General features: G+C 47.6%; 4 protein-coding genes across 12 annotated transcripts; 3 read left to right on the top strand and 1 right to left on the bottom strand.

Moving 5' to 3' along the window:
• Positions 1 to 1,028: 1,028 nt before the first annotated feature.
• LOC119134370 (ladderlectin-like) lies at positions 1,029 to 2,660 on the bottom strand. Of its 5 annotated transcripts, none has more exons than XM_037270999.1 (7): positions 2,428 to 2,660; positions 2,275 to 2,325; positions 2,141 to 2,169; positions 1,964 to 2,042; positions 1,737 to 1,871; positions 1,406 to 1,514; positions 1,029 to 1,315 (listed from the first exon to the last, which is right to left on the bottom strand). In XM_037270999.1, the coding sequence occupies exons 2-7, from the start codon at positions 2,323 to 2,325 to the stop codon at positions 1,239 to 1,241; spliced, it is 480 nt and encodes a 159-aa protein (XP_037126894.1). In that variant the 5' UTR covers positions 2,428 to 2,660; the 3' UTR covers positions 1,029 to 1,238. The 5 variants fall into 5 exon arrangements, with proteins under 5 accessions (XP_037126894.1, XP_037126893.1, XP_037126892.1 ...); XM_037270998.1 differs by having other exon boundaries at positions 2,474 to 2,660; XM_037270997.1 differs by having other exon boundaries at positions 1,964 to 2,049; positions 2,148 to 2,169; positions 2,275 to 2,328; positions 2,474 to 2,659.
• On the top strand, positions 1,952 to 5,364 carry LOC119134367 (ladderlectin-like). Its single transcript, XM_037270987.1, has 7 exons — positions 1,952 to 1,956; positions 4,217 to 4,267; positions 4,373 to 4,394; positions 4,493 to 4,578; positions 4,671 to 4,805; positions 5,053 to 5,161; positions 5,250 to 5,364. The coding sequence occupies exons 2-7, from the start codon at positions 4,217 to 4,219 to the stop codon at positions 5,324 to 5,326; spliced, it is 480 nt and encodes a 159-aa protein (XP_037126882.1). The 5' UTR covers positions 1,952 to 1,956; the 3' UTR covers positions 5,327 to 5,364.
• A 3,033-nt stretch (positions 5,365 to 8,397) lies between these two features.
• LOC119134606 (solute carrier family 2, facilitated glucose transporter member 9-like) lies at positions 8,398 to 11,531 on the top strand. The gene is made up of 11 exons (XM_037271434.1): positions 8,398 to 8,439; positions 8,608 to 8,768; positions 8,953 to 9,077; positions 9,163 to 9,308; positions 9,443 to 9,575; positions 9,666 to 9,853; positions 9,929 to 10,039; positions 10,112 to 10,213; positions 10,336 to 10,415; positions 10,536 to 10,662; positions 11,092 to 11,531. The coding sequence occupies exons 1-11, from the start codon at positions 8,398 to 8,400 to the stop codon at positions 11,344 to 11,346; spliced, it is 1,470 nt and encodes a 489-aa protein (XP_037127329.1). The 3' UTR covers positions 11,347 to 11,531.
• A 4,299-nt stretch (positions 11,532 to 15,830) lies between these two features.
• LOC119134365 (fibroblast growth factor 8-like) lies at positions 15,831 to 24,012 on the top strand. 5 transcript variants are annotated; one of them, XM_037270985.1, is made up of 5 exons: positions 15,831 to 16,963; positions 20,082 to 20,118; positions 20,684 to 20,787; positions 22,188 to 22,294; positions 23,145 to 24,012. In XM_037270985.1, exons 2-5 carry the CDS (start codon positions 20,111 to 20,113, stop codon positions 23,427 to 23,429), a joined length of 504 nt encoding a protein of 167 aa, XP_037126880.1. In that variant the 5' UTR covers positions 15,831 to 16,963; positions 20,082 to 20,110; the 3' UTR covers positions 23,430 to 24,012. The 5 variants fall into 5 exon arrangements, with proteins under 5 accessions (XP_037126880.1, XP_037126876.1, XP_037126875.1 ...); XM_037270981.1 differs by lacking the exon at positions 15,831 to 16,963 and adding an exon at positions 18,586 to 19,982 and having other exon boundaries at positions 20,640 to 20,787; XM_037270980.1 differs by lacking the exon at positions 15,831 to 16,963 and adding an exon at positions 18,587 to 19,982 and having other exon boundaries at positions 20,607 to 20,787.

Below are 24,012 nucleotides of genomic sequence, written 5' to 3'. Positions count from 1 at the left end.
CTTTTTGTCTCGCGTCTTTGTCGGTCAGTCCTGTTGTTGCTTTTGTCGTCAGGTCGTTCTGTTAGTTTGTCCGTCTGTTCCCCTTCATCCTCCCGTCCAACTACCTTTTCCCTCAGTAAACCAAGCTGGTCCAAGCTGCTCCATTCCGATCCGTGACAAAAAGAAGATATCTTTCTTAGTTGCTTAGATGTTCTCGGATTTGTCAACAATTTTGTCGGCTGGGTTTTTGCGAGAGGAAAAAAGAAAAGACTTCTTTTCTTTATACGCAATGTATTCTGGGCATTTAAGTGTGAAATGAATAGTGTGTCTCATGCAGCATCACGTTTATATTTGCGAGTTTGTCGAATACAAGTTTTAGACGATTGAAATGTGAAAATTGCCGAGCGAAAAATGGGACAGGCGATTTAATGAAAAGAGCCATTTGTGAGCAGATGGTAAAGGTTTTACACAGCAAGTTGACGTAACATGCATAAAACGTGTCATAATTACCAACTAGCAAAAATAATTCTGTGATTGGGGGGGGGGGATCAGCTTTGGATTTTCCTGATTAAAGAGCACTTGTAAAATTGAAATGAAAAGGACATCACTGAGGTTTTTCACACCTACAAGCATATTTAGGTCAGTTGATTTGGCAACAAGGCATGGAAGTAGACTATAGTCACTACACTACAGTGGCGGCTCGTCCCTCCCTCCCTCCCTACCGAGCTCGCCTGCACCTTTTGCAATTAAAACGGTGCCGCGTTGGGTTGGGGGTTAGAACAGAGATCAATGTCTTTTTTCCTTCTTCTTTCATGCATAGTAGGGATGCATACCGTGGACCGCTACTCGTTGCTACCGCTACCAAATTGGCTCGGCACCATAGCACCGTGAAGGTTGGATACAAACGAGACGGCTAACGCTAGCTTGTTTACCAGGCCGGCCAGCGGCGATGAATGACGACTTCATTCGAATCATTCAGTAGGACTACTTTTGTATGAGCCTGCTGCTGACACACTTGCAACGCTAATAAAGACAAGCATTGAAGACAATGAATATAGAATGATTTTATTGTTGTTTGATTGATTGTCTTGAAGAATCACAAATGCGCCACAGTCTATCCCTAACACCTGATTGGATGCAAAGAAATGAAAGGCAGTCCATGACAGCTGCTACCTACTGCAAAATGATACACGGAGTTCATCATTTGATAGCATTTCCGAGAACGATTGAACAGTTGATTGTCTGCAGAGTGATAATGCTTAAAAGTGATTCTGATCTTTTGCACACACGAAGGGTTGTCGACGACCACAGCCGCGATCATTCCACTGATCGTTATCTGTAGGAAGACAAAAGAGAAGACAAATTCTTTTCTTGTCCATTCCCTTCATGGCGGTTGGTGTTCGCTCGCCCTTCCTCATGTACCTACTTGGGAAGTTGATCTCGACACAGTCTTGATTGTTGTTCATGGTTGGCCTGCCAGGAGCCCAGTCGAAGAAATCCACCGCTGAGCCATCCGTCCATAAATAATCTCCATCCTGATAGACGACGTTACATTTTTTGCTTTTCAAAAAATGACAGTTTCACTTCCAGGGAAGCTGAATGAATGTCTGAATGAATGAATGAATGAATGTCTGAACGAACGAATGAATGAATGAATGTCTGAACGAACGAATGAATGAATGAATGAATGAATGAATGTCAGAACGGCCAATGGACTGACATCAGCTTGTTGAAAAAACCAAAAGCTTGGACGTTACCACGATCCGGTCATATAGTCCAATCCAAGTCCGCGCAAAAGAGCCAGCCCCTGCCAGAATCATGTGGCGGACTACTTCATTTTCAAGTTGACTGTGGATGGAAACCAGGTTTCCGCCGAGAATGTTGCAGACAGTCTAAGGGTGGAAAAAGCAAATTACAAGATGAACAGAAGCCAAAAGAAAAAAAGCCCATCTAGTTTTCATTTCTGCGTCAGCAAAGGTTGTACCTCCGCAAGTCGGAAATTTAATGACTCGTTTTGGAAGATGAAACAGCGGGTGTCCAACTTAGTCCAGCCGGCAGGGCAACGAGGTCCTGCCACATATTTGACAATCAAAAGCAGTTCAGAGAGTTAAGGAGCCAACGGCAAGATGCCTTGTTGTTCGCAAGCGCTATTCCAGACGGTTAGCGACCTTTTTGGATGGAAGCGGCCCACTGTGAGAAAGGAACAAAAGAGTCAATCCTTTTTCACAAATATGGATGGAACAACTGGCAGTCAAATAGGGTGAGCGCAAGCCACCCAGACATTGTTCAACTTACACTTCCACTGATGCCGCCACACAAGAGTAACACGCCAAGGGCAAACTGCATCTGTCAAATGAAAGAGAAAAGCATTTTGTGTTCAATTGAATGTCGACTTTGCCAATATCAAAGAGGTTTGGGTGCCATTTGATGATGAACAAGCCTTGTTACCTTTGCTGCCTTTGCTGAGGGATCTGAATGAAAGAGCGCAACTTACCTTTTTATACAAATGAATGACAGCCAGTTATTTTTATGAAGTGGTCACGCACGCTGGAATCAATGTTGCTTACAGTTGGCACTTTGTGTAATGAATGTAGTAATTACAGAGACGTACCTTTCCAGTACAATAACGCAAACAGGTAAACGTGTGATCAAGTCAGAACTGGGACAGCAGCCATCGTGTCAATCATTCGTCAGTTTGTAATTAAGCCCATTCCAGATCGACGAGCCAGAAGCAGCCATCGTGTCAGTCATTCGTCAATCATTCACACCATTGGGGATGGGCAAGTTAGCACAATTCAAGTCCATTGGTTTGTGCCTGGTATGGTGGAGGCTATAATTGGTCCAAAAGCAACATTTACCTTTTGATGCTGTCTCTGGGACTGCTTCCAAGCTGGATTGATTCCACGCCCCGCCCAGCTCGTACCACCCAGAAGCAATCATTTGAACCTGTCACACAAGAGTGCATGGAAGAAAACCAAAACAAATGAATGTGAATCTGAAAGATCTCCAATTTTGAAAAAACATATGCAAGTGAAAAGAAATAGATCATTCCAAATAATGACCAAAACAAAGCCGACATACTTGCGCTTCAAAGAAGCCAGATGTTGGCCAAGGACCAGCAATATCTAAAAATCAGAACATGCTCTGTTAGAGTGGTGCTCACTCTAACTTATTTTGCAAGAACCACACGGAGACAGTATGCCCTTTTGAAGCATTTGCACTGTAAACCCTAACATGCTCTTTTAGCCACGTCAATGCAATTCAATTTGTAGGTCCTCCAAACTGAATAAGATCTGAAATTCAGCAATATATGTATCAATTTGTAGCAAGTGATGGGAAATGGCCACCCTATAGTCCAGCAACCTGCTGGAAGCGACGCAGCGCCAACATATACCAGTCAGCCCATTATTAGGACGTCTGTATTTATTGAAGTGGTGAAAGCCAAAGGGTGAAAGTTGCGTTTGCGGAGTGACTGCGGTGCTAGAGCGTTGCGGGCTGTCCCTTCAATCCTCATGGTCCAAGTGTCCCAGAGCAAGACGCTGGCTGAACCCTCCTCCGCTGGCAGGCAGGCAGGCAGCCACGCAGGCAGCCAGGAAGGCAGGCAGCCACGCAGCCAGGAAGGCAGGCAGGCAGCCACACAGCCAGGAAGGCAGGCAGGCACCCACGCAGCCACACAGCCAGCCAGCCAGGCAGGCAGGCAGGCAGCCAGGCAGGCAGCCATGCAGGCAGCCACGCAGGCAGGCAGCCATGCAGCCATGCAGGCAGCCACGCAGGCAGGCAGCCAGCCACGTAGGCAGGCAGGCAGGCAGCCACGCAGGCAGCCACGCAGGCAGGCTGAGCTCAGATGTACATAACTCACTTTACATATTGACTTGTGGCCCTGAGGCAAAGTTAGTGAACTGCACACACACGCATGCACGCACGCATATAAAAAGGCATCCAAGTTGAAATTGGGACTCAGCTGAACACAGTCCTGCCGTGTGGGAAGACACCAAAGAAAACTGCAGCACGCCAAGACAAAGTCTGACCACCTTTACGGATTACAAAACATGAGCTTCGAAGTTAAGGTCAGGCCAAGATTGAAAAGCCGCTAGTCGCGCTCTTTGCTTCAGATTGCTCAGCACAAGCAGCAGATGGAACGAGGCTTGTTCATCATCAAATGGCACCCAAACCTCTTTGATATTGGCAAAGTCGACATTCAATTGAACACAAAATGCTTTTCTCTTTTATTTGACAGATGCAGTTTGCCCTTGGCGTGTTACTCTTGTGTGGCGGCATCAGTGGAAGTGTAAGTTGAACAATGTCTGGGTGGCTTGCGCTCACCCTATTTGACTGCCGGTTGTTCCATCCATATTTGTGAAAAAGGATTGACTCTTTTGTTCCTTTCTCACAGTGGGCCGCTTCCGTCCAAAAAGGTCGGTAACCGTCTGGAATAGCGTTTGCGAACAACAAGGCATCTTGCCGTTGGCTCCTTAACTCTCTGAACTGCTTTTGATTGTCAAATATGTGGCAGGACCTCGTTGCCCTGCCGGCTGGACTAAGTTGGACACCCGCTGTTTCATCTTCCAAAACGAGCCATTAAATTTCCGACTTGCGGAGGTACAACCTTTGCTGACGCAGAAATGAAAACTAGATGGGCTTTTTTTCTTTTGGCTTCTGTTCATCTTGTAATTTGCTTTTTCCACCCTTAGACTGTCTGCAACATTCTCGGCGGAAACCTGGTTTCCATCCACAGTCAACTTGAAAATGAAGTAGTCCGCCACGTGATTCTGGCAGGGGCTGGCTCTTTTGCGCGGACTTGGATTGGACTATATGACCGGATCGTGGTAACGTCCAAGCTTTTGGTTTTTTCAACAAGCTGATGTCAGTCCATTGGGCCGTTCCGACATTCATTCGTTCATTCGTTCGTTCATTCGTTCATTCATTCGTTCCTTCGTTCGTTCATTCGTTCATTCGTTCATTCGTTCATTCATACATTCATTCATTCGTTCATTCATTCAGACATTCATTCAGCTTCCCTGGAAGTGAAAGGGTCATTTTTTGAAGAGCAAAAAATGTAACATCCTCTTTCAGGATGGAGATTATTTATGGACGGATGGCTCAGCGGTGGATTTCTTCGACTGGGGTCCTGGCAGGCCAACCATGAACAACAATCAAGACTGTGTCGAGATCAACTTCCCAAGTAGGTACATGAGGAAGGGCGAGCGAACCAACCGCCATGAAAGGAATGGACAAGAAAAGAATGTGTCTTCTCTTTTGTCTTCCTACAGATAACGATCAGTGGAATGATCGCAACTGTCGTGGTCGACTACCCTTCGTGTGTGCAAAAGATCAGAATCACTTTTAAGATACAATTCTTGCTCTGCAATGTCAATGGTTTGGAAATGCTATCAAATGCAAATCATTTTGAAGAGGGGAGCAGCTGTGATTGACTGCCTTTGGGATTTTTGCATACAATCAGGTGTAAGGGTTAGATAATGTGCTTTTTGCTTCCATAGCACTGATGATCATTGGAGCGTTTGTGAACACAGTAAATGAAACAAGAAACTCTTTCTAGATTCATTCTTTAGAATGCTTAGCAAGTCTGTTTGAGCCTATCCTGTTTGACCTGACCAGAGCAGAGCAAAATAAAACAATGTGCGTTCACTCTCTAATAGTGATGTGCATTCCAGTTCTTTTAGGTGAACTGAATCTTTAGAATCAGTTCACTCAAACGATTCGTTCAAACGAATCAGCTGGCGCTGCTGATTGGTCTTCACGAGTGAATGAGTGAGTGACAGACAGCATTGCTGCTCTGCCATTGCCAGCCGACACACTTTATGCCGACATTGATGTTTTCATTTTGTTTTTGTTGGCTTGTAGTTGATGGTGTTATTATATATCGAATGTGTTAGTGTTTGAATAAAAGGTTGAAAAAAAAAACGTTATGCCGACATTTGTTAATTTTGGGGACACCAGCTCATATAACAACGTAAAACACATATACATATTGTCATATAAAGCAGTGAACCAAATGTCTGATTTTTATGTTTTTATTGGCGAATATAAAAACAAGGACCAGACAAGTTATAACTTGTCACTTGTCCGCCCGCCCGCCCACCTGCCTTCAGCATGTAGACACACCTATGTTGAAGAATGTGTTGGTGAAGGCGTAGCAGATTGACAGTAGCTAAACAATGGACTGTACATTGTTTAGCAGGTGTGTGTGAGTGTGTCATTAGTTTGGAAATGCTTGGAACTCATTTGGCCCTTAGCGTCTCCATTGACGTGCCCGTGAGAAGGTGGCCCAAATTCTACACCGAGCTCCAGAGAAAGCAAGTGGCCCGCAGTTTAAATAGGGGAGCTGATGAGTGCCCATTATGTGGCCGTTACGTGCCGAGCGTGACAGGACGGGAGGGGCCAGAGCAGAGAGACAAAACCCACTTTTGAATTCCTGATATTTGATTCAAGTAATAGGCAGGCTTGCAAAATGCGTGCAAGAGTCAACAATATATGGCCACTGAACGAAAATGCTTGAGCAAAATCCCCCAAATGCTTGGCCAAAATAAATGGCAGCATTTCATACAAAAAGAGTTTGGCCTGTTTAGGACGCACTCTCCCCGACAGGAAGGAGATGCTCTATGGACAAGTGCATACAAATCCCGATTGAGCTCCATTTTCAAGGCAGCTCACATGAACAACATAAAATGGGCTATTGTCGCATACGCTGCCCAAAGTCTGCCGGCCAGATGATCTTCACCATTTTTTTCAGTTGAAGACTAATTGGGAGATTTTCTTTTAAATGTGAACAAACGCTTCTTTTCATTGTGAATTAGTTGAGGTCAAGTCCAAGCGAACTCAAGGATCAGTCTGAGAAGAACACACACACTACTCTCCTTCATTGCAAGTGGACAGAAAAAAAAAGACCATTTGCACATGACTGCGATCGCATTTGTTAGATTAAGACCCAAGCTGCACGTGACCATTCAGCCATTTGGAGAGGAATGAACAATATTGATTCCGTTCCTATCAAGAACAAAACAAATCACCACGTTCAAACTTAAACTGAGTGACAAATATCAGTTGTGCTTGGCATTTGTACAACTTTCACAAATCTAGATTTGAGTCTGTAGTTGGTGAAATGCGTCTTCTAGTAGTTTTTCTTTTCTTTTGTATGACTCTTGTTTGCTTCCCTTGTCTTTATTTGTGTGTCACACGGAGCTTAAGGCGCCGTTCGGAATCGAGCGCTAATCCTCCCCGAGCGACTGACCGAGCGAGCGACTGACCGAGCGAGCGGAGCGACTGACCGAGCGAGCGACTGACCGACCGACCGACCGAGCGACCGAGCGACTTCCTCAATACTTTTCCTTTAACCTCGACCTTTTGATTTGTTCACAACGGGGCTCATTGTCCCACTTCCTCTTCCTCTTGGTTTTTCTTCTTCTTTCTTTCTTTTCTTCTTTCTTCTTTCTTTCTTTGTTCATCTGTGTTTTGTTCATTTCTTGTCCTCCACTCTGCTGCTAGCCTTTGCTTTTTGACCCCCCCCCCCCCGCCCTTCTGGATTTTTCCTCATCTAAATTGACTTAGACTTAATTGCTTCCCGCAGGTCTTTCTCTTGGTCTGTCACGTTGCAGTCCGTCATGTGATGACACTATCCAGCTTGTGTATCGGATCTTGTGCACAGCCAAAGGAAGGAAGGAAGGAAGGAAGGAAGGAAGTGAGACATGCTCTGCGGTTTATGAAGCCTTACCCACGGACGGACGCAGTGGCTTTGCACTCGAAGCCCAACGTGACTTGTTCAGCTATGCCGTCCATCTCTCGTAGTGTACAATGAACTCTCCCGGACTGCGTGGAAATTCACGACGACAATTTTAAATGGCCGAAGAGGTTTAATCCGGCATCTGGCAGAATAATCCCGGTAAGTAAACCTTTGGTCAAAGTGCTCCAGATCAGGGTCAAATTTAAAAGTGGCTCTCGATATCGTGTATTGTGTCTCGTGATTATTTGGGGGGTTCTTTGCACTGCATTTTCCTCCTCTTTGGTCAGCAGATATTCCGAATGGAAACGTGTGACATTTTCTTTGATGGTTTATTTGACCTTATCCATAGTTAGTGCTTTTTGTGTCCCGAATGTATGAAACGTAAATGGCAGTGCACTCTGACCTTCTTTGGTCGCCTGGAGGAATGCGAAGCGCGCCAAGACGTTTTTAGAACAAAATGCCGTTTCACGGACGAATAATAGCCATAGTGTTTGAACACGAGTGAGCCCAAATGCGAAGCAAAGCCTCAAGCAAGGCAAGCAGCAGGGCAACGCTAGAGGAATGCATTGCCATTGAGTGCTAAGTCCGATGTCTCCTTCTCTTCTTTTCTCTTTTGCTTCCAAAGCATCTGACAGGGCTCAACGTTAGCCGTGGCTTTTCTGACTTCCTTTGGAAGTTCCATGCTCTATGGATACAATTTAGTGTGGTCACTCTCCAGCGTGGTAAGCAAGCTACACTCCCATCTATCTCAAAGTATTTGAGTCCAAAAAACACCAGAAACCACGTTTGATGATCGAAACAAGAGATCAACATTCCATGCCAGGAACATAGACTGCCATATTTGTTTGTTTGTTCCTCGTTGAGCTAATCATGCGTCTTTCTTTCCTTAGTATATAAAGGACTTCTACAACCAAACGGCGTTGAGGCGCAATGGAACCGGACTCAGCGGGGAGACACTGACACTGATGTATTCACTCACCGTGTCGGTATTTGCTATCGGCGGTCTGCTGGGTTCATTGATTGTGGGTGTGCTAGTCACTCGCTTCGGCAGGTGAAACATTTCATATAGTAACCAGTTGATAGAATAGTATTCGGTAAAGCCTTACGGCGATTGCGGTCGTGTCTTTAGTGTGATACGCGTGTGTTGTCGATGCCGGCTGGCCAGCTGGCCGGCCGGCCAGCCAGGGCCGTATGACACCTTGAGACCGCCACGCCTATCTGTGCTGTCGTTTCAGGAAAGGGACAGTGGTCAAGAGCACAGTTCTGGTGTTTATTGCCAGTTCCTTTATGGGCTTCAGCAGGAGCTGCGGTTCCCCCGAGATGGTCATACTGGGTCGTTTCATAACAGGGATCCACTCAGGTCATCGTCTCTTTCCGTCAAAGTACCATACTATGACCACAACGCAGAGCTTAAGGTCTTTAAGGCGTCTTTGTTTGTACCACAGGCATCTCTTTGAGTGTGGTTCCAATGTACCTGGGTGAGATTGCGCCCAAAAACCTCCGGGGCTTTCTGGGTCTGGTGCCAAGTATCTTTATCGGCACAGGAGTCTTTGCAGCCCAAATCCTTGGACTCCACGAACTGTTGGGAAAGGTATAACTCCCAGCTAGCCAGCCAGCCAGCCAGCCAGCCAGCCAGCCAGCCAGCCAGCCACACTGTGCCAATATGCACTTTCTCTGTAAAGTAGCTGTATCGTGCGCATTTCCAATAAAGGTCATGGTTTGCAGGAAGAGCACTGGCCTCTCTTTCTCTCTGTGGTGGCGGGACCCACATTTGTCCAGTTGTTGCTGTTGCCGTGGTTCCCAGAGAGCCCCAGGTACTTGCTGATTGACAAGCACAATGTCCACGCTACCATCACAGGTCAGTAGCGGCATCGTTAGCGCTCGGTCCGTTCCTTTGCTTTGCTTTGCCGACACGTCTCTGCGGTTTGCCCGCCGTGTCTTTCCTCAGCTCTGAAGCGGTACCGAGCCAATTGTAACATCCAGGCCGAGATTGAGGAGATGCAGGAAGAGCAGCGCTCCTTGTCGTCAGTGGAGACACTGTCGGTGTGGAATCTGCTCCTGGACGAGACGGTCCGCTGGCAGGTCCTCAGCGTGGTGGTCGTCAACGTCGGCATGCAGCTCTCTGGCATCGACGCTGTAAGGAGTATGGCTTGAGCTCGTTCGGGCTTAGGACGGCGGAGGGCTTCTTTTAAAATCACAATCATCTGATAGATCTGGTTCTACACCAATGACATCTTTGAGAACGCAGGGATTCCCACGCCAGAGATCCCTTACACGACAGCAGGCACAGGCGTGATAGAGATCATCGCTGGACTCGTTGGGGTAGGTACGCTCGCAAACAACGCCAGATCCTAAAACGGAGCGTTATCCAATGACCACGCCTGGTCTACGTAGTGTTTCACCATCGAGAAGCTGGGAAGAAGGCCTCTTATGGTTGGAGGTTTCACCATGATGGGAATCTGCAGTGCCGGGATCACGTTGACCCTCATTTTACAGGTCAGCGTTGCGGCTCAAACAATTCCACTCGCTCCACACGAGGAAACGGTGCTCTCGCGTTTCCATCCCGAGTGACTTTGACAGCTACGTTTTTCTTTTTCTTTTTTTCCTTCTTCCTCCAGACTCGTTTATCCTTCATGCGTTACGTGAGCGTCTGCTGCGTCGTCGGCATCATCGCCGGATTCTGCATCGGCCCAGGCGAGTCGCTCCGTCGGGACGTCCCGCTCACATGAGTCGGATGCTTTTTGGCCATTTCCGATTGGTTCATTTCAAACCTTTTGTCTCTTATTGGTACTGAGGCTGCAAAATGTCATTGTTGCAGCGGGGTCCCTTTTTTGCTCACAGCAGAGCTGTTCAAACAGTCCCACCGCCCAGCGGCCTACATTGTCGGAGGATCTCTCAACTGGCTTTCCAATTTCACTGTGGGCTTTGTCTTTCCCTTCTTACAGGTGGGTGCGCTGGGGGGGGGGACGGAAACAAAAGTAGGCGGGCGGGGGGCTGCTGGCTTTGCTTGTAACATGATCTTTTGAGCATTTAGCCACTGATTGATTGCCTGTGGCTGGAAACAGGTGCATGCAGACAAAAAGGATTTGGAGTTAGAAACGTATTTTGGCCTGGCAAATATCACATTTTCTTTAGTACTTTTGCAGAGCAAATTGTGCATCTTTGAAGAAATTGTAGTTTGGCATGGCATGGGATGGCATGTGATGGCATGAGATGGGATGACATGGGATGGGATGGGATGGGATGGCATGGCATGGCATGAGATGGCATGGCATGGCATGGCATGGCATGGCATGGCATGGCATGGCTTTGGTACAAGGCTGCGCACAACTGAATGTCCCATACTCTGTTTTTCTATTTGATCCAATGACTAGATGTCGGCCGGGTCTTACTGCTACTTGGTCTTCGCCAGCATTTGTCTGTCGGTGGCCGTCTACGTCTACGCAGTCATACCCGAAACCAAAAACAAGACCTTTATGGAGATAAGCCGCTTGTTCTCCAAGAAGCAGCCCGTTCTTGAGACCCAGTGCCTTCTCCTGGTGGATCAGCTGAAGCTGAAGAAGATGAACGGCTACGGAGGCCTAGAACATCACTCGCTGGACTTTGAGAGCTCCTCCTCTGTACCTTAATGAAGGTTTACGTTTGAACTCTTGAGTGTGCTTCCAAATGTTTGTTGAGGACACACGTGCGCTGCTTCTGTAACATTAGCCAAATGCAGAAAGCAATTCATGAAATACTGTACATGGTACAATGCAACTCAACGAGTGTAGCAGTTCCGTCAAATACAGCCTGCCCTGAACCAACCACATTTTTGCGCGGAATTGTCTTCTGACTTTGGATAAATATTGACGTCATGATTCTTTGTTGTCAGATTCTGTGTTGCGCAAGCTTTCCAACGATACAAACATTTTGATTACCATTCAGATTGGTATGACTTTGCCTTCCCTTATACAACAGGGCGGAGCACCCAGTGCGTGACTCTGGTGCTCGTTGTCATAATTGGTAAGCCAAACAATTGTCACGAACACAGACTGGGGCGGGGCCAGCTTTTTCAGAAAAATCTCTGCTAGACAACAAGTTGTTTTGATTGTGGGCGGGCATTTTGTTCTCTAAAAATGACATACTAGCGGTATGATTGCATTCGTAAGTTGGACAGATGACAAAAGGCGGGAACTAAATCCCAACAAAGGAAGAACACGTTAGCGCGCTTGTATTTTCCTCCCGTAAGCAGGCGCTTGGAAAGCCTTTCAAAGCCATTGCTCATGCACAAGTCCAGCCAAGTGCTTGCGAAAGAACCATTGTTGTCACGCTGTCGTGTTTTGTGGGTTGTTTTTGTCTTGTCCTGTTCTTCGTATTGTCACTTCCTGTTTTGTTTTGGTAACGCTCCTCTCGTTTCAGTTGGGGGCTCCTTCCTCTGCGGGTCAGGCCAGCCACTTGACTTCCCTGATCCCAATTGTGTGCACCTGTGTCGTTGGCCCTAATTGTCCGCACCTGTGTCCTCCCTCTTCTGTGTGTGTGTGTGTGTGTGTGTGTGTGTGTGTGTGTGTGTGTGTGTGTGTGTGTGTGTGTGTGTGTGTGTGTGTATATAGCCTGCGTCTTCCCCTTGTCTTGTGCCAGTGCGTCTGGTCCCGTCTCGAACACTAGCGATCGCGTAAGTCACAGAAATCCCCTTAGAGATCATAGTTAGAAGATACCTTTTGTCCAGCCTGAGCTCTGTGTTTTTGCCATCGTATTTCCCTCGTTTTGAGGCGCTTTTAGTTGTTGCTGTCTCCAGCCTTGTTTTCCCTCCTTTTGAGGCGCTTTTGGTTTTTGCTGTCTCCAGCCTTTTTGTCCCTCATTTTGAGGCGCCTTTTGGTTTTTGTGCTGTCTTCAGCCTGAGAGAATAAACACCTTTTGTTGGCACTCTGCATCCGAGTCCTCTCCCTGCTCCAAGCCTGACAATTGTGTTGCGCCCAGTCAACAACAGTCCCCTTAGCACGCTTTGAATAGGACCGTTCCCAATTTCAAAGCGAACATCATCTCTTAGAAATCAATGACAGCGTGACGAATTGTTTGACAATGTGGGTGTGGGTGCTTTTGTGTGACAGCTTCGTCTCAGGCTTTGAGTTGCTCTGATTGCTAGTTACGTGACATTGCAAAAGAAAGGAATGCAATGCGTGCGAGCAATTGTTGGGTGTTTGCCGCAGCCGTCCTTGAATAAACCCCGATTGCAATCCATCGCTGGAATATTGCCCGACTACAGCTGTGTAGCCCAGGCAGCGCCTTCCCCAACTCTCTAGCGCCTTCCCCAACTCGCTAGCGCCCTCCTACGGACAATCAGCAGTACTGACTCCAGACGATACAGAAGCAGCAGTACTCACGGCAGACATGATGACTCATGCAAAATATGTTGTTGCTTCTTTTTTCTTCGCTCTCTAGATGTTTTAGTTTGACATGCTCTTCAAATGAATGGACAGAAACGCGTCAAAAAGTTGCATTCAATCCTGCATCCAATCATTTGAGCACAGCCCACGTTCCTTCTCGAATCCTTCAAACATCCCATTTAAAAGCTTTTCCCCGACACCGTTTTCCCCCAAGTCATGCATGTCTCGCTTGCCCGCCTCGCTCCACCTTTGCGTCTGCACATAACAAGCTTAGCCACGAGATGGCACCGACGATGCATGCGATCAGTCTGTTGGTGGAGGGACAGCGGGCGGAGCAGGTTGGCGAGCTGAGTAGAGAAGGAAAATGCCTGCCTGCCTGCCTGCCTGCCTGCCTGCCTGCCTGCCTGCCTGCCTGCCTGCCTGCCTGCCTGCCTGCCTGCCTGCCTGCCTAACCGCCCGCCCGCCTGCCTGCCTGCCTGCCTGCCTAACCGCCCGCCCGCCTGCCTGCCTGCCTGCCTGCCTAACCGCCCGCCTGCCTGCCTAACCGCCCGCCTGCCTGCCTAACTGCCTGCCTGCCTAACCGCCCGCCCGCCTGCCTGCCTGCCTGCCTGCCTGCCTAACCGCCCGCCCGCCTGCCTGCCTGCCTGCCCACCCGCCCGCCTGCCTCATTGGCATTGCTTCCCAGCTTCACTCTGTTTGATTACAAGAGAGTTGCTCACCCAAGGCCTCATCTTGGAATGGCCAAAATGACACCCACTTGTTATTGCTCAAGTCGTTTACGATTGTTGAAAGCCAGAAGCGACAAATAGCCAATACGCAGCTCAATACACAAGCGAGGGAGTCTGTGGGCCTTTATCTGCTGCATAGCCAGTTTACCTTGAAACCTATTTGAAGTCATTGTCATCCGGGCTGCTTGAATGTGTCCCAGAGCCTCATCTTAACAAGTAGCGGCAGTTCACAACTACCTGAAATAGTGGATCCCCCCCCCCCCCACACACACATACACACACACGAGTGTCTGCCTCGGCGCATAACAATACAAGCATTTCCCACCGTTGTCATCCTCCCTCCACTTGTTTCTCTTGACCCTGAGAATGGCCTTTACAGCCTTAATAGCCACAACACAGCAATAGGACGGCAAATTGAAAGCGCCGCCAAGCGCATTTGGGAGTCCAGGCCAACAATACGGTCGTTTGCTTTTAAATATCTATACAGTGGTACTGTCTGTACAATACGTACTGGATGTAGCTTTTGAAAAATATTAGATCATTACATTTTTTTCTTTGGTGTGAGCTTGTGCGACAGTGAGAGTGCGTGCGTGTGTGCGTGCGTGTGCGCGTGTGCACGTGTGTTTGTGTGAGAGAGTGAAAGAGAGAGAGAGAGAGAGAAAGAGTGGTGACATTAGCAATAGACGGATTGCTCTTCTAAGTCTCATCTTACAGGTGATTGATCAGTTAACAACTATTTCCCTTACAGACCCTTGATTGAGTGAGTGCTGCGTGTCTTTTTTCTGTGTGCGTGTGTGAGAGCCTGACGGCAATTGCCTCAGCTTGGGGTCTTTCAGCTCTTTTTCTGTGATTTCCCTTACATATTCATTGTGCTGCTGGTGCTGCTGCTGCTGCTGGTGCTGCTGCTGCTGGTGCTGCTGCTGCTGGTGCTGGTGCTGCTGCTGCTGGTGCTGCTGCTGCTGGTGCTGCTGCTGCTGCTGCTGGTGCTGCTGCTGCTGCTGCTGGTGGTGCCGCCGCCGCCGCCGCCGCCACTGCTGCTAAACAAAGGTTCTGCATTTCACCCTCTGTGCTAGTGACAGGGGTAGCTCCAGGTATCCTAACCATTAGAATGGAAAGATTCTCTGCCAACCTAATTGTTGTCCATGGCTTGGCATATTGTTGACAATAGTGGCCAATGCAGGGCCATGTTATGAGAGATGAGAGCATGAAATCAATTGAAAGAAAAAAGCCCACGACAAAAATGAAGTCAGTGTCTCTGCGGCAGGCGGGCTCAGGCAGGCAGCCAGGCAGGCAGGCAGGCAGGCAACTTTCTGCATCGATTGGGTCAAACACCAGAGAGAGACTCGGATGGCCTTCAATCTGGCTCCCAGTTCAGCACCTATGATGGCTTAGCTCGCTCATGCGTCACCAATGTCAACTGCAAGATCCTGAGCGACATCCCCTGGGTTGGGTCGAGGGAAGCAAATGCTCATATTTCTACATATAATACCTTCGTCAATTGATATGAACATTTGAAGTTCAGCTTTGAAGGCACGCTTACTTCTTGACTTGTTCTAACGGCGAGAAAAGAGCAATGAGCGTGTCAGACCCAGGTTGAGTGAAAGAGCGAGCTGACAGCTGTGTGCACTGCAAGGCGGCCGTTTAGGCCATTTGATTGGCGGGCGGGCGGGGGTTGATTGATAAGGACCCCCCTGCTATTTCAGTGACAGCTTCTGTCAGAGAGCCACCTCACGTCAAATCAGATGAATCAACTGCTCAAGCCTGCCCCCACCCCGACACACACACACACACACAGGCAGTACAACTGTGAATCCAATAAAAGCATGCTCAAAGGTTTTGGGAAGGAACCTTGCAAATTTGAAAAAGCATCCCAAACAAAGCAAAGCGTAATGCTCCATAGCTTTCAAATTCCATACAAAGAGAAAGCTCAGCTTGGAATTAACCAGACCGCTTGAAGATTCAAGAGTTTTTATTCGCCATGTTTGAGCGTGCCAAACAAGGAATTGGACTTCGGTAAATGGAGTCTTTTGCACCAAACATGGCACGCCGTTCATCCAATCAAATCAAAGTTCTGTGTGCTCAGATGTCTCTTGCTGGCTATTTCAGTCCGCTGATAAGTCCGTGTAATAGGGAAAAGGCGGAATGTTCTGAGAAGGTCAAGTGAGTTCACGCTCTAAACTAGGCCTGATAAGACGAGCTGCGTCAAAACACACACTCCGATTCGTCTGCAAGACAGGCAGGTGTACAAAGCTGACCCCCGACCGGACATGAATTCGTTCATGGGCAGAAAGCTGTGGTTGGGCAGATGTTTTCTACAATCAAAAGTACGGGTAGTATCAGCCCCCATCCCCCCCGTTGTGAAGGTGCGCAAATCGATCGACTCCGAATGTGCCGTCATTCCGGTCGGCTGGAATGACGGCGAAGGTTTCCGTGAGTTGTCAGGGTTATCAGCCCACGGCAGATAGCCAAGTAACCTTCTCTGTCGCCACCTGCCGTGATAGGTGGAGCACAGATAACGGCTAAAGTGTCACATACCCAAGCGAGCGGGTGTGCGAGCGTGCGTGCGAGCGAGCGAGCGTGCGTGCGAGCGAGCGAGCGTGCGTGCGTGCGTGCGAGCGAGCGTGCGTGCGAGCGAGCGTGCGAGCGGCTAACCTCCCAGATCATCCCAAATGCATGAAGAAAGAACTTTTTTCAAAGATGAATGTTTATAAAAATGGCTAGCAACATCAATTTGCAATTTTAGTACCGCCACGATGCTCAATTTGTCTTTGCGGGCCAAATATAATGACATTGCGGCTGGCCAAATTTGGCTGGCTGGTGGGCCAGAGTTTGACAGCCCTGCTCTTCCCCTGGCTGGGCCTTCTTGGAAGTCATTGAAAATGTCATTGAAGAAATTGACATTGTGACTAAAGGCCCCACTCTATAGTTGACCTTGACAAATCTAAGATTTACAACCACTGATTTGAAAATCAGTATGGATACAATTGTAGCTCTCTAGGTCCTTGCTTGCCAGTCATGTGTGTGTGCAGGTTCAGCCGTGTCAGACTACTATCGTGGTGGTGGCGGCGGCGGCGGCGGCGGTGGACTACTGCGCTCCGAGAGCGACATATGATTAAATGATCACAGCTGGCGCCTCTCTGAAGGAGAAACAACAGGTCGGAACATCATATGGATCCCTTTGCAACCTTCTCTCTCTCTCTCTTTTGCTCTCCCTCCCCTCTGCTTTTTCGATTATTTATTTATTTATTTATTTATTTATTTATTTATTTATTTATTCATTCATTTATTTCGTGCTATGATAACGGGATAAGTATGACTCACCTTTCATGTAGATGCGTGTGCATACGTGGGTGCATGCACACACACACATGTTGCTCCATTCAACAGCAGGCCCATTTGGTGATTGTCCCTTGGAGGAATTTGAAGAGTGCAGCATGTGCGGTCCCCGTCAGCTCATGCTAATGTCATTGTCATGGCGTGCCAACATTTGAAGTTAGATGACACAGTGAAAAAAAAAAGCCACCATATGCTCACTACAATCATTTTCAAGTGACATGACTGGAATTTGCCACCATGCAAATGGGGATGCTGCTGCTGCTGCTGCTGCACCATCTTTTTGCAAAGCGCTGGCTGGCTGGCTGGCCAAAGTGAGAGCAAGGGGGGGGGGCAGATGGCTGCATCTTGCGCCATTTCAAATTGGGCTGCCCCACTCGCCGTATTTCATTTTAAAATTGGAGTCGGTGGCTTCTGACTGTTAAGTAGGACACAACACAAGCAAAGAGAAGGTCCCTGAGGGTTTCTAAAGATGATCAAAACGAAAAACAAAAGTGTCGGGATGGAAAGCCAAACTCGTGAGCCCGGAGGAGGGCTGGACTAGGATGTGTCCGTAGTAAGCGTCAACGCCTTACCGTACGTCCAGCAGTGACGATGTTAGATCAAATGAAAGTGATTGAGACTCAAGCGTATCAATTCATTCTGCTCTATACACACTCCATGATAAACACATCAAGTCCAAGGACAACACCATTGATGGAAGGTTTGGGCGTCAATATTTTTTTTTCCCAGGTTCTTTTGGAGCTCCAAATACACTACGTGGTGATGTGTTTGTCAATATCCCACCAATGTTAGCTGATTCTTTCTTTTCTGTTTTGGCTGTCAAATGTGAAGTCATCAATAATTGATTTCCATAACTCTGCTGGGGGAACGGAGAGAGACCGTAAAGTAGCCAGCGAGCAGGAGCGGAGGGGGAAGGGGATTTGCCCCCCCCCTGCTGGGCTGCTAATGGATGGATGGAGGGAGGGATGCAGGGCTCACCCGCTGTCAGGCAGGCAGGCAGGCAGGCAGGCAGGCAGGCAGGCAGGCAGGCAGGCAGGCAGGCAGGCAGGCAGGCAGGCAGGCAGGCAGGCAGGCAGGCAGGCAGGCAGGCAGGCAGGCAGGCAGGCAGGCAGCCAGCAGGCAGCCAGGCAGCCAGGCAGCCAGGCAGCCAGGCAGCCAGGCAGCCAGGCACGTCATCATCCTTCCAGTTTTCCTCCCTCCCACGAAGCCCCCACTGGTGACCTTACCCTACATTTAAGATTGGAACTTGTTTCATCAAGTATTTTCACCTTGACGGACTGGTCACAATAGTGTTCTCAAAAGTCCATTTCAAGTGCTTGGCCAATTTGATGAGAATGTTTATTGTGAGGCGTAGTTTCAGCGATACACATCAAATGCCCTGTCTCTGAACCAGTCAATCAAGCCTAATCAGGCATGGTCTCGACCAGCGCAATTGACACATATAAGAATGGCTCGTTTCATAATGAAACAGGCGACTTGAGGTGTAACTAGCCAGATTTCGTCGAACTTTTTCTCTCTCTCGCATGCTTTTAAGACTTTGGATTGTTGCAGATAAAAGGATCGACAAGGCTGCTCGTTCAGTTCTTCACCCCACAAGCTTTTACAAATGAACGGAGGGCTCTTTTTTCAAAAAACGCTAATCGTTTGTAATCCTTTTAATGTCTGTCACGTTGCTCTGTCAATACACACAAGTGAGCCTTCGTGCGTGCGTGCGTGCGTGCGTGCCTGCCTGCAGCATCCCGAGCGAGCCCGAAGAGTGATGGAGCTGCCGCTCGGCGCGCGCGCGCTCGCGCTTTCACTGCGCCGCGGTTGCATTGCGCTCAAATTGAGGCTGTCCTTATTCGACATTATAGGCTGATGACTGTGATGGCGCAGGTTGGCATTTGCACTCAGTCCCTGAGTTGGCTATTTCTCTCAGGTAAAGAGATGTTTCAAGTCAAAGGGGGTGGCTGGGAGGGGTCGACGGGCGAGGAGGGTGTGAGGAGGGGTGTCTGCTTTTGTTCCACAGAAAAAGGGGGCTTGTTCTTCGCAGAGCAGCTTGACATTTTAACCGGCGAGGAGCGCCAAGTGAGACGCTTGACAGCGGAGCGGAGCGGAGCGGAGCGATGTGTGTGCGTGCGTGCGTTCGTGCGCGTGTGTATGGGTTAGGGTTGGAAGCAGTCAGTGCGGAGGTGCACCGTCCAGTGTGAAATTCTACCAGAGCCGAGTGGGTCAGAGTTCTGCAACCTCTCCCAAACCAGTGACGGGACCGCACCGGCGGGCGCACGCAGGATCACTCACAACACCTGAACGCCGCGCCGCGCCGCACGGACCACGAGGCGTGCAGGCGGGCGGAAGAAAAAAGTAAAGTCTGATGATACGGACGAATTTCTAACACTATCGGACTTCAAGGAAAGAAAGAAAAAAAAGAAAGAAAGAACGAAAAATGAAAGTAGATTAACTAAACCATGCAGCGCCTTTTCCAACAATTCAACTCTCTGCCCGGCTTCTGCAAGTGCACTTAAGAGTTTTGCCAGCCAGCCAGCCAGCCAGCCAGCATGATCTATTAGGACCAGTTGAAATCCACTTGAATAAGTGTGCTCAGTGGCCAACAACGGACTATGTCCGTTTGACACGAATATGCTCAAAACCAAATTGGCTGTGCGTCCGTGAGCGCAGCGCAGCGCAGCGCAGCGCAGCACGCACCTCTGTGACTTTTGTGGATTTCTATCAAATCACTTGGAGCTTGAGGGATCTATTTCCCGCACGCAAGAACGTCTGGACTGACAAGTCTTTCAATTCCTGAAAGTGCTTTTCCCCTCCATCCAATATGCGACCTACATCGAGATGTAGATTCGTGTAAGTATGCCTACTCTTTTTTTTTCTTTTTTCTTCAGCTTCACTGTGCTTGTGTCAATATTCCAAATCCGCAAACTAAATGTCATTTGCACATTACAGGTTTATACACATATTCGCATTCTTCTTCTATGCTCAGGTAAGTTGTTTTATTTTTACCTCAACAATATTCGTTCAGTCTTCATTTTGGAATGACTTTATTTGTTAAGCGCAACCTCCACTAGGATTTGAACATAAGGTGAGGGCAGAATAGAATAGGCGGCCCACCGAGCCGGGTCAGCCACCCTGCCGGTTGCACATATAGCGGACCCGGTGCACGGGCTTTTGCTTGCTCCGATACAAATATATACGCTTGCTCTCATTCTACCACGGCCGACTGGGACAGGTGGAGAGGAAAAGCAAATAGCAAATACATTTTGATTTGATTAGATTTTTTTATTTTATTTACGGTTTGTTGCGAAGCTGTCCTTCAAACTGCCGTAGATTAAAAAAAATAAATAATAATACAAAAACTAATTTGTTTGCGACTCCTGCCGTCGATTAAAAAAAAAGAAAGAAAAACATTCGATTGAGTTTGCATTTTTAGACGTAGAGGTACTGATTGTGATGACATCTAATTTCTGACAGGTAACCAATCAGTCCCCGCCTAATTTCACGCAGCATGTAAGCGAGCAGAGCAAAGTGACAGACCGCGTGAGCCGCAGGTTGATCCGGATCTACCAGCTGTACAGTCGGACCAGCGGCAAGCATGTGCAGGTCCTGCCCAACAAGAAGATCAACGCCATGGCTGATGATGGAGATGTGCACGGTAAGGGCAACGTCGTCTGCATGCGTCGCCAATGGGAATTAGATTCGAATTATTGACATTGAAGAAAATGTGTTTTTTTTTTTTTTTAAGATGCATTATAGCCAATTCAAATCAACCATTTAGTTCTGCTGAAATGGGCAAATTTACATGTTCACCTTTGCTTGGAGCATGTCATAAATATATTGCCCTGTACGCTAAAGTATGTCGGATGGTCCTTTATGTACGTTCTCAGTCTTGTTATTATCCATTTCCAGTCAATATTTTGGTATGATTCTATCTTAGAAATAGAACAGAAACAAATTTGCCTTCAAAAGGCCACAAAGACAAGTTTTGCTCGTTAAAAATACTACCAGCAAGATATTTGTAGATTTCAAGTTGTTTATTGAGCTGGATATATTTTGATTTAACAAAGGATGAAACATCAAGTGACTATTTTAGGTACAGATCGTGTGCAAATGTATTTGACTGCAGTGGGTGCTTGACATCTTTCTGTACGTCTGGAAGAACCATTAAAGTCTTACATCCACGTCCCTAAAATTTCCACTTCACAATTTGAAATGCTTGAAGTGGAACTTCACAGCAGTTCCCTGTCGTTTTGTTGTTACAGGTGAGGGAGTGTGCCTCATTGACTCAATTTGAATATGACACAAAATGTCTCTTTTTTTTTTGCAGTGCAACAAATATATATGGAGGGCGGGGGTCTTTGTAATAGATTTGTATTACGTTCAACACCAGTCTCAGCCCCCACTAGCATCATAGAATAAAGATACAGTATTTTCAAGTCAATATGGATTTACTCCAATTTTGTACATTTATGATGATGTTTTCTTTTGGGGGGGGATACCGGTGCATAGGAAACTAAAAATGGCCTATTGCTCTGCAAATTCCCTAAGCTTCATAGATCTCGGCCCCTTTTTCATGTTGCTGAAATGCAATCCAGCCGAGGCCATAATTCCTTCGTGTTACAGTATTTGGGGGGATATAGAGATAAATGTGAATGCAGATTTATTTGAAGATAAATTCCTGATGGGGATGACGGGCTTGCCTCTTTAACTTTCAAAGACTCCAAAGACACCTGGTTATATCCTTTTGAAAGAATTTCAGGATAGAATAGAATAGATCTTTATTGTCATTGTCACACATGTACAACGAAAATCCATGGAAGGGAATGATTCCACAGGTTCTTGTTTTACGTATGTGTGGACAGGAAGAAAGGGAAAAGAAAGGCTGCTGAAACTGAATTTCAGACCTGCATGCACACGTGCGGCGGTCATGTAGCTGATGAACATAGTCATAGAAACATAGTTGCTCAAAGCCTTCTCTCTCATTAGCGTGCGGCGGCGGCGGCGGCAGCGGCAGCGGCATCATTTGTTAGTGACAATGTTTTCTTTTTTGCTCAGCCAAACTCGTCGTGGAGACGGATACGTTTGGAAGCCGCGTGCGTATCAAGGGAGCCCAGAGCGGCCTCTACATTTGCATGAACAAGAGGGGGAAGCTCATTGGCAAGGTGAGAACTCCCATGACTCTCCTTCTTGTTGTTGTTGTTGTTGTTGGCTCTCGGGTCAAATGTCAAAGGTCATGTGAGCTCAATTCATAAGAACAAATGTCTAGTTTTAATGATGTTTCATGTTGACACAAAGCAAGATGAAGCAAACATCAATGATGCAAGATGAGAGACATCTGAATTCACAAGACTGTGAATGAACACATTTAATAGCATAGGTCAAGGTCCAATGGAAAAGTGATGATCTAAATGGCGGTAAGATAGGTAAGAATAATTTCACGGATCTGCTCCCTACCTCCCTCCCTTCTCAGCGCACGCGCACACGCGCACACACGCACACACACACACACACACACATAAAGCGTGGCCGGCCACCCACCTAGCTAGCACCCTGCCTCGTATACCATCTGCCCGTAGCTCAATTACAGCATGTCCCAGACCCATGTAGAAAAAAAAGATACAACAGAAAGAGTATTTTGGATGTACCTGTTCATAAGATTGCATCTCCTATTTTGCAATCGAGTCGGTGCGCTACCACTTCTTGTCCAGCGAGTTGAGTCATAAATTATCCTTGAAACTACGCAATGTTATCAACCAATGAAGAGGAACACTTCACTCAAATTCCTACAAGCCATACCGACAGTCAATCAACAATTTGTAAGTGAAAAGTGGCTGTTTTCACCCCAAGCAACCGCCCTCCCCAGTTGTAATGTAAGTAACATATGCTGCATTTCCAGAACGAGGGGAGGAGGCATCATTGCGTTAGCATGTGTCTGTGCATGCAGGGTGCAGGCACTTCCAATTGGGCTTTTGAAAAGCAAATCAAATGGCGCGCATCACTCTGACTGTGCAGAAAAACGGACAAGGGCGCGACTGCATCTTCACCGAGATTGTGTTGGAGAACAACTACACGGCGCTGAGGAACGCCCGCTACGAGGGATGGTACATGGCCTTCACCCGTCGAGGACGGCCGCGAAAAGGCTCACGGACGCGCCAGCACCAGCGTGAGGTCCATTTTATGAAGAGACTGCCCAGGGGTCAGCAGCCCGCGCACCCCGGCCACCGGCGACCCTTTGACTTTGTTCACTACCCCTTCAACCAAAGGACTAAACGTGCGCGCTACTCCGCAGAGCGCTGAGCAATCCAAAAAGTGCTGAGGCAGGCAGAAGGGAAACAAACTGCCAGGCTGAGGCAGGCTGAGCCAGGCTGAGGCAGGCTGAGCCAGGCTGAGGCAGGCTGAGCCAGGCTGAGGCAGGCTGAGCCAGGCTGAGGCAGGCTGAGGCAGGCTGAGGCAGGCTGAGCCAGGCTGAGGCAGGCTGAGCCAGGCTGCTACATTTATCATCACTAGTTGATTCAGTGCTCTCTTCTGCTATGTGTAGTGGATGTATTCTTTTTTTTGGGGGGGGGGGGGACTGTAAATAGACAAGAACTCTATTTTTGTACATCAGATTTTTAATTCCTGACTATAAAATCAAAAATAGTGAGTTATTTTTTAGAAGCACAGAACTTATTGAATTATTATTGACCAGTTAGTAGAGCCTTGTTGTTTTTTCAATATCTCTTTTGATTGTGTCCCTTGAACTGTAACTTGAACAGATTGATCGCAGTTCACTGGCCAATGACCGTGTTCATTCGTTCATTTATGAGGGAATATGCGGCAAACACAGGAAGCTACGTTTGAATATCAGCGCTGAGTACTATTATGACATTAAGGTGTAAAA

Source organism: Syngnathus acus, chromosome 15, assembly GCF_901709675.1.
Source record: "Syngnathus acus chromosome 15, fSynAcu1.2, whole genome shotgun sequence".
Lineage (NCBI taxonomy): Eukaryota > Metazoa > Chordata > Actinopteri > Syngnathiformes > Syngnathidae > Syngnathus > Syngnathus acus.
The sequence above is the reverse complement of the archived record's forward strand: the minus strand, read 5'-3'. Positions and strand labels throughout refer to the sequence as shown.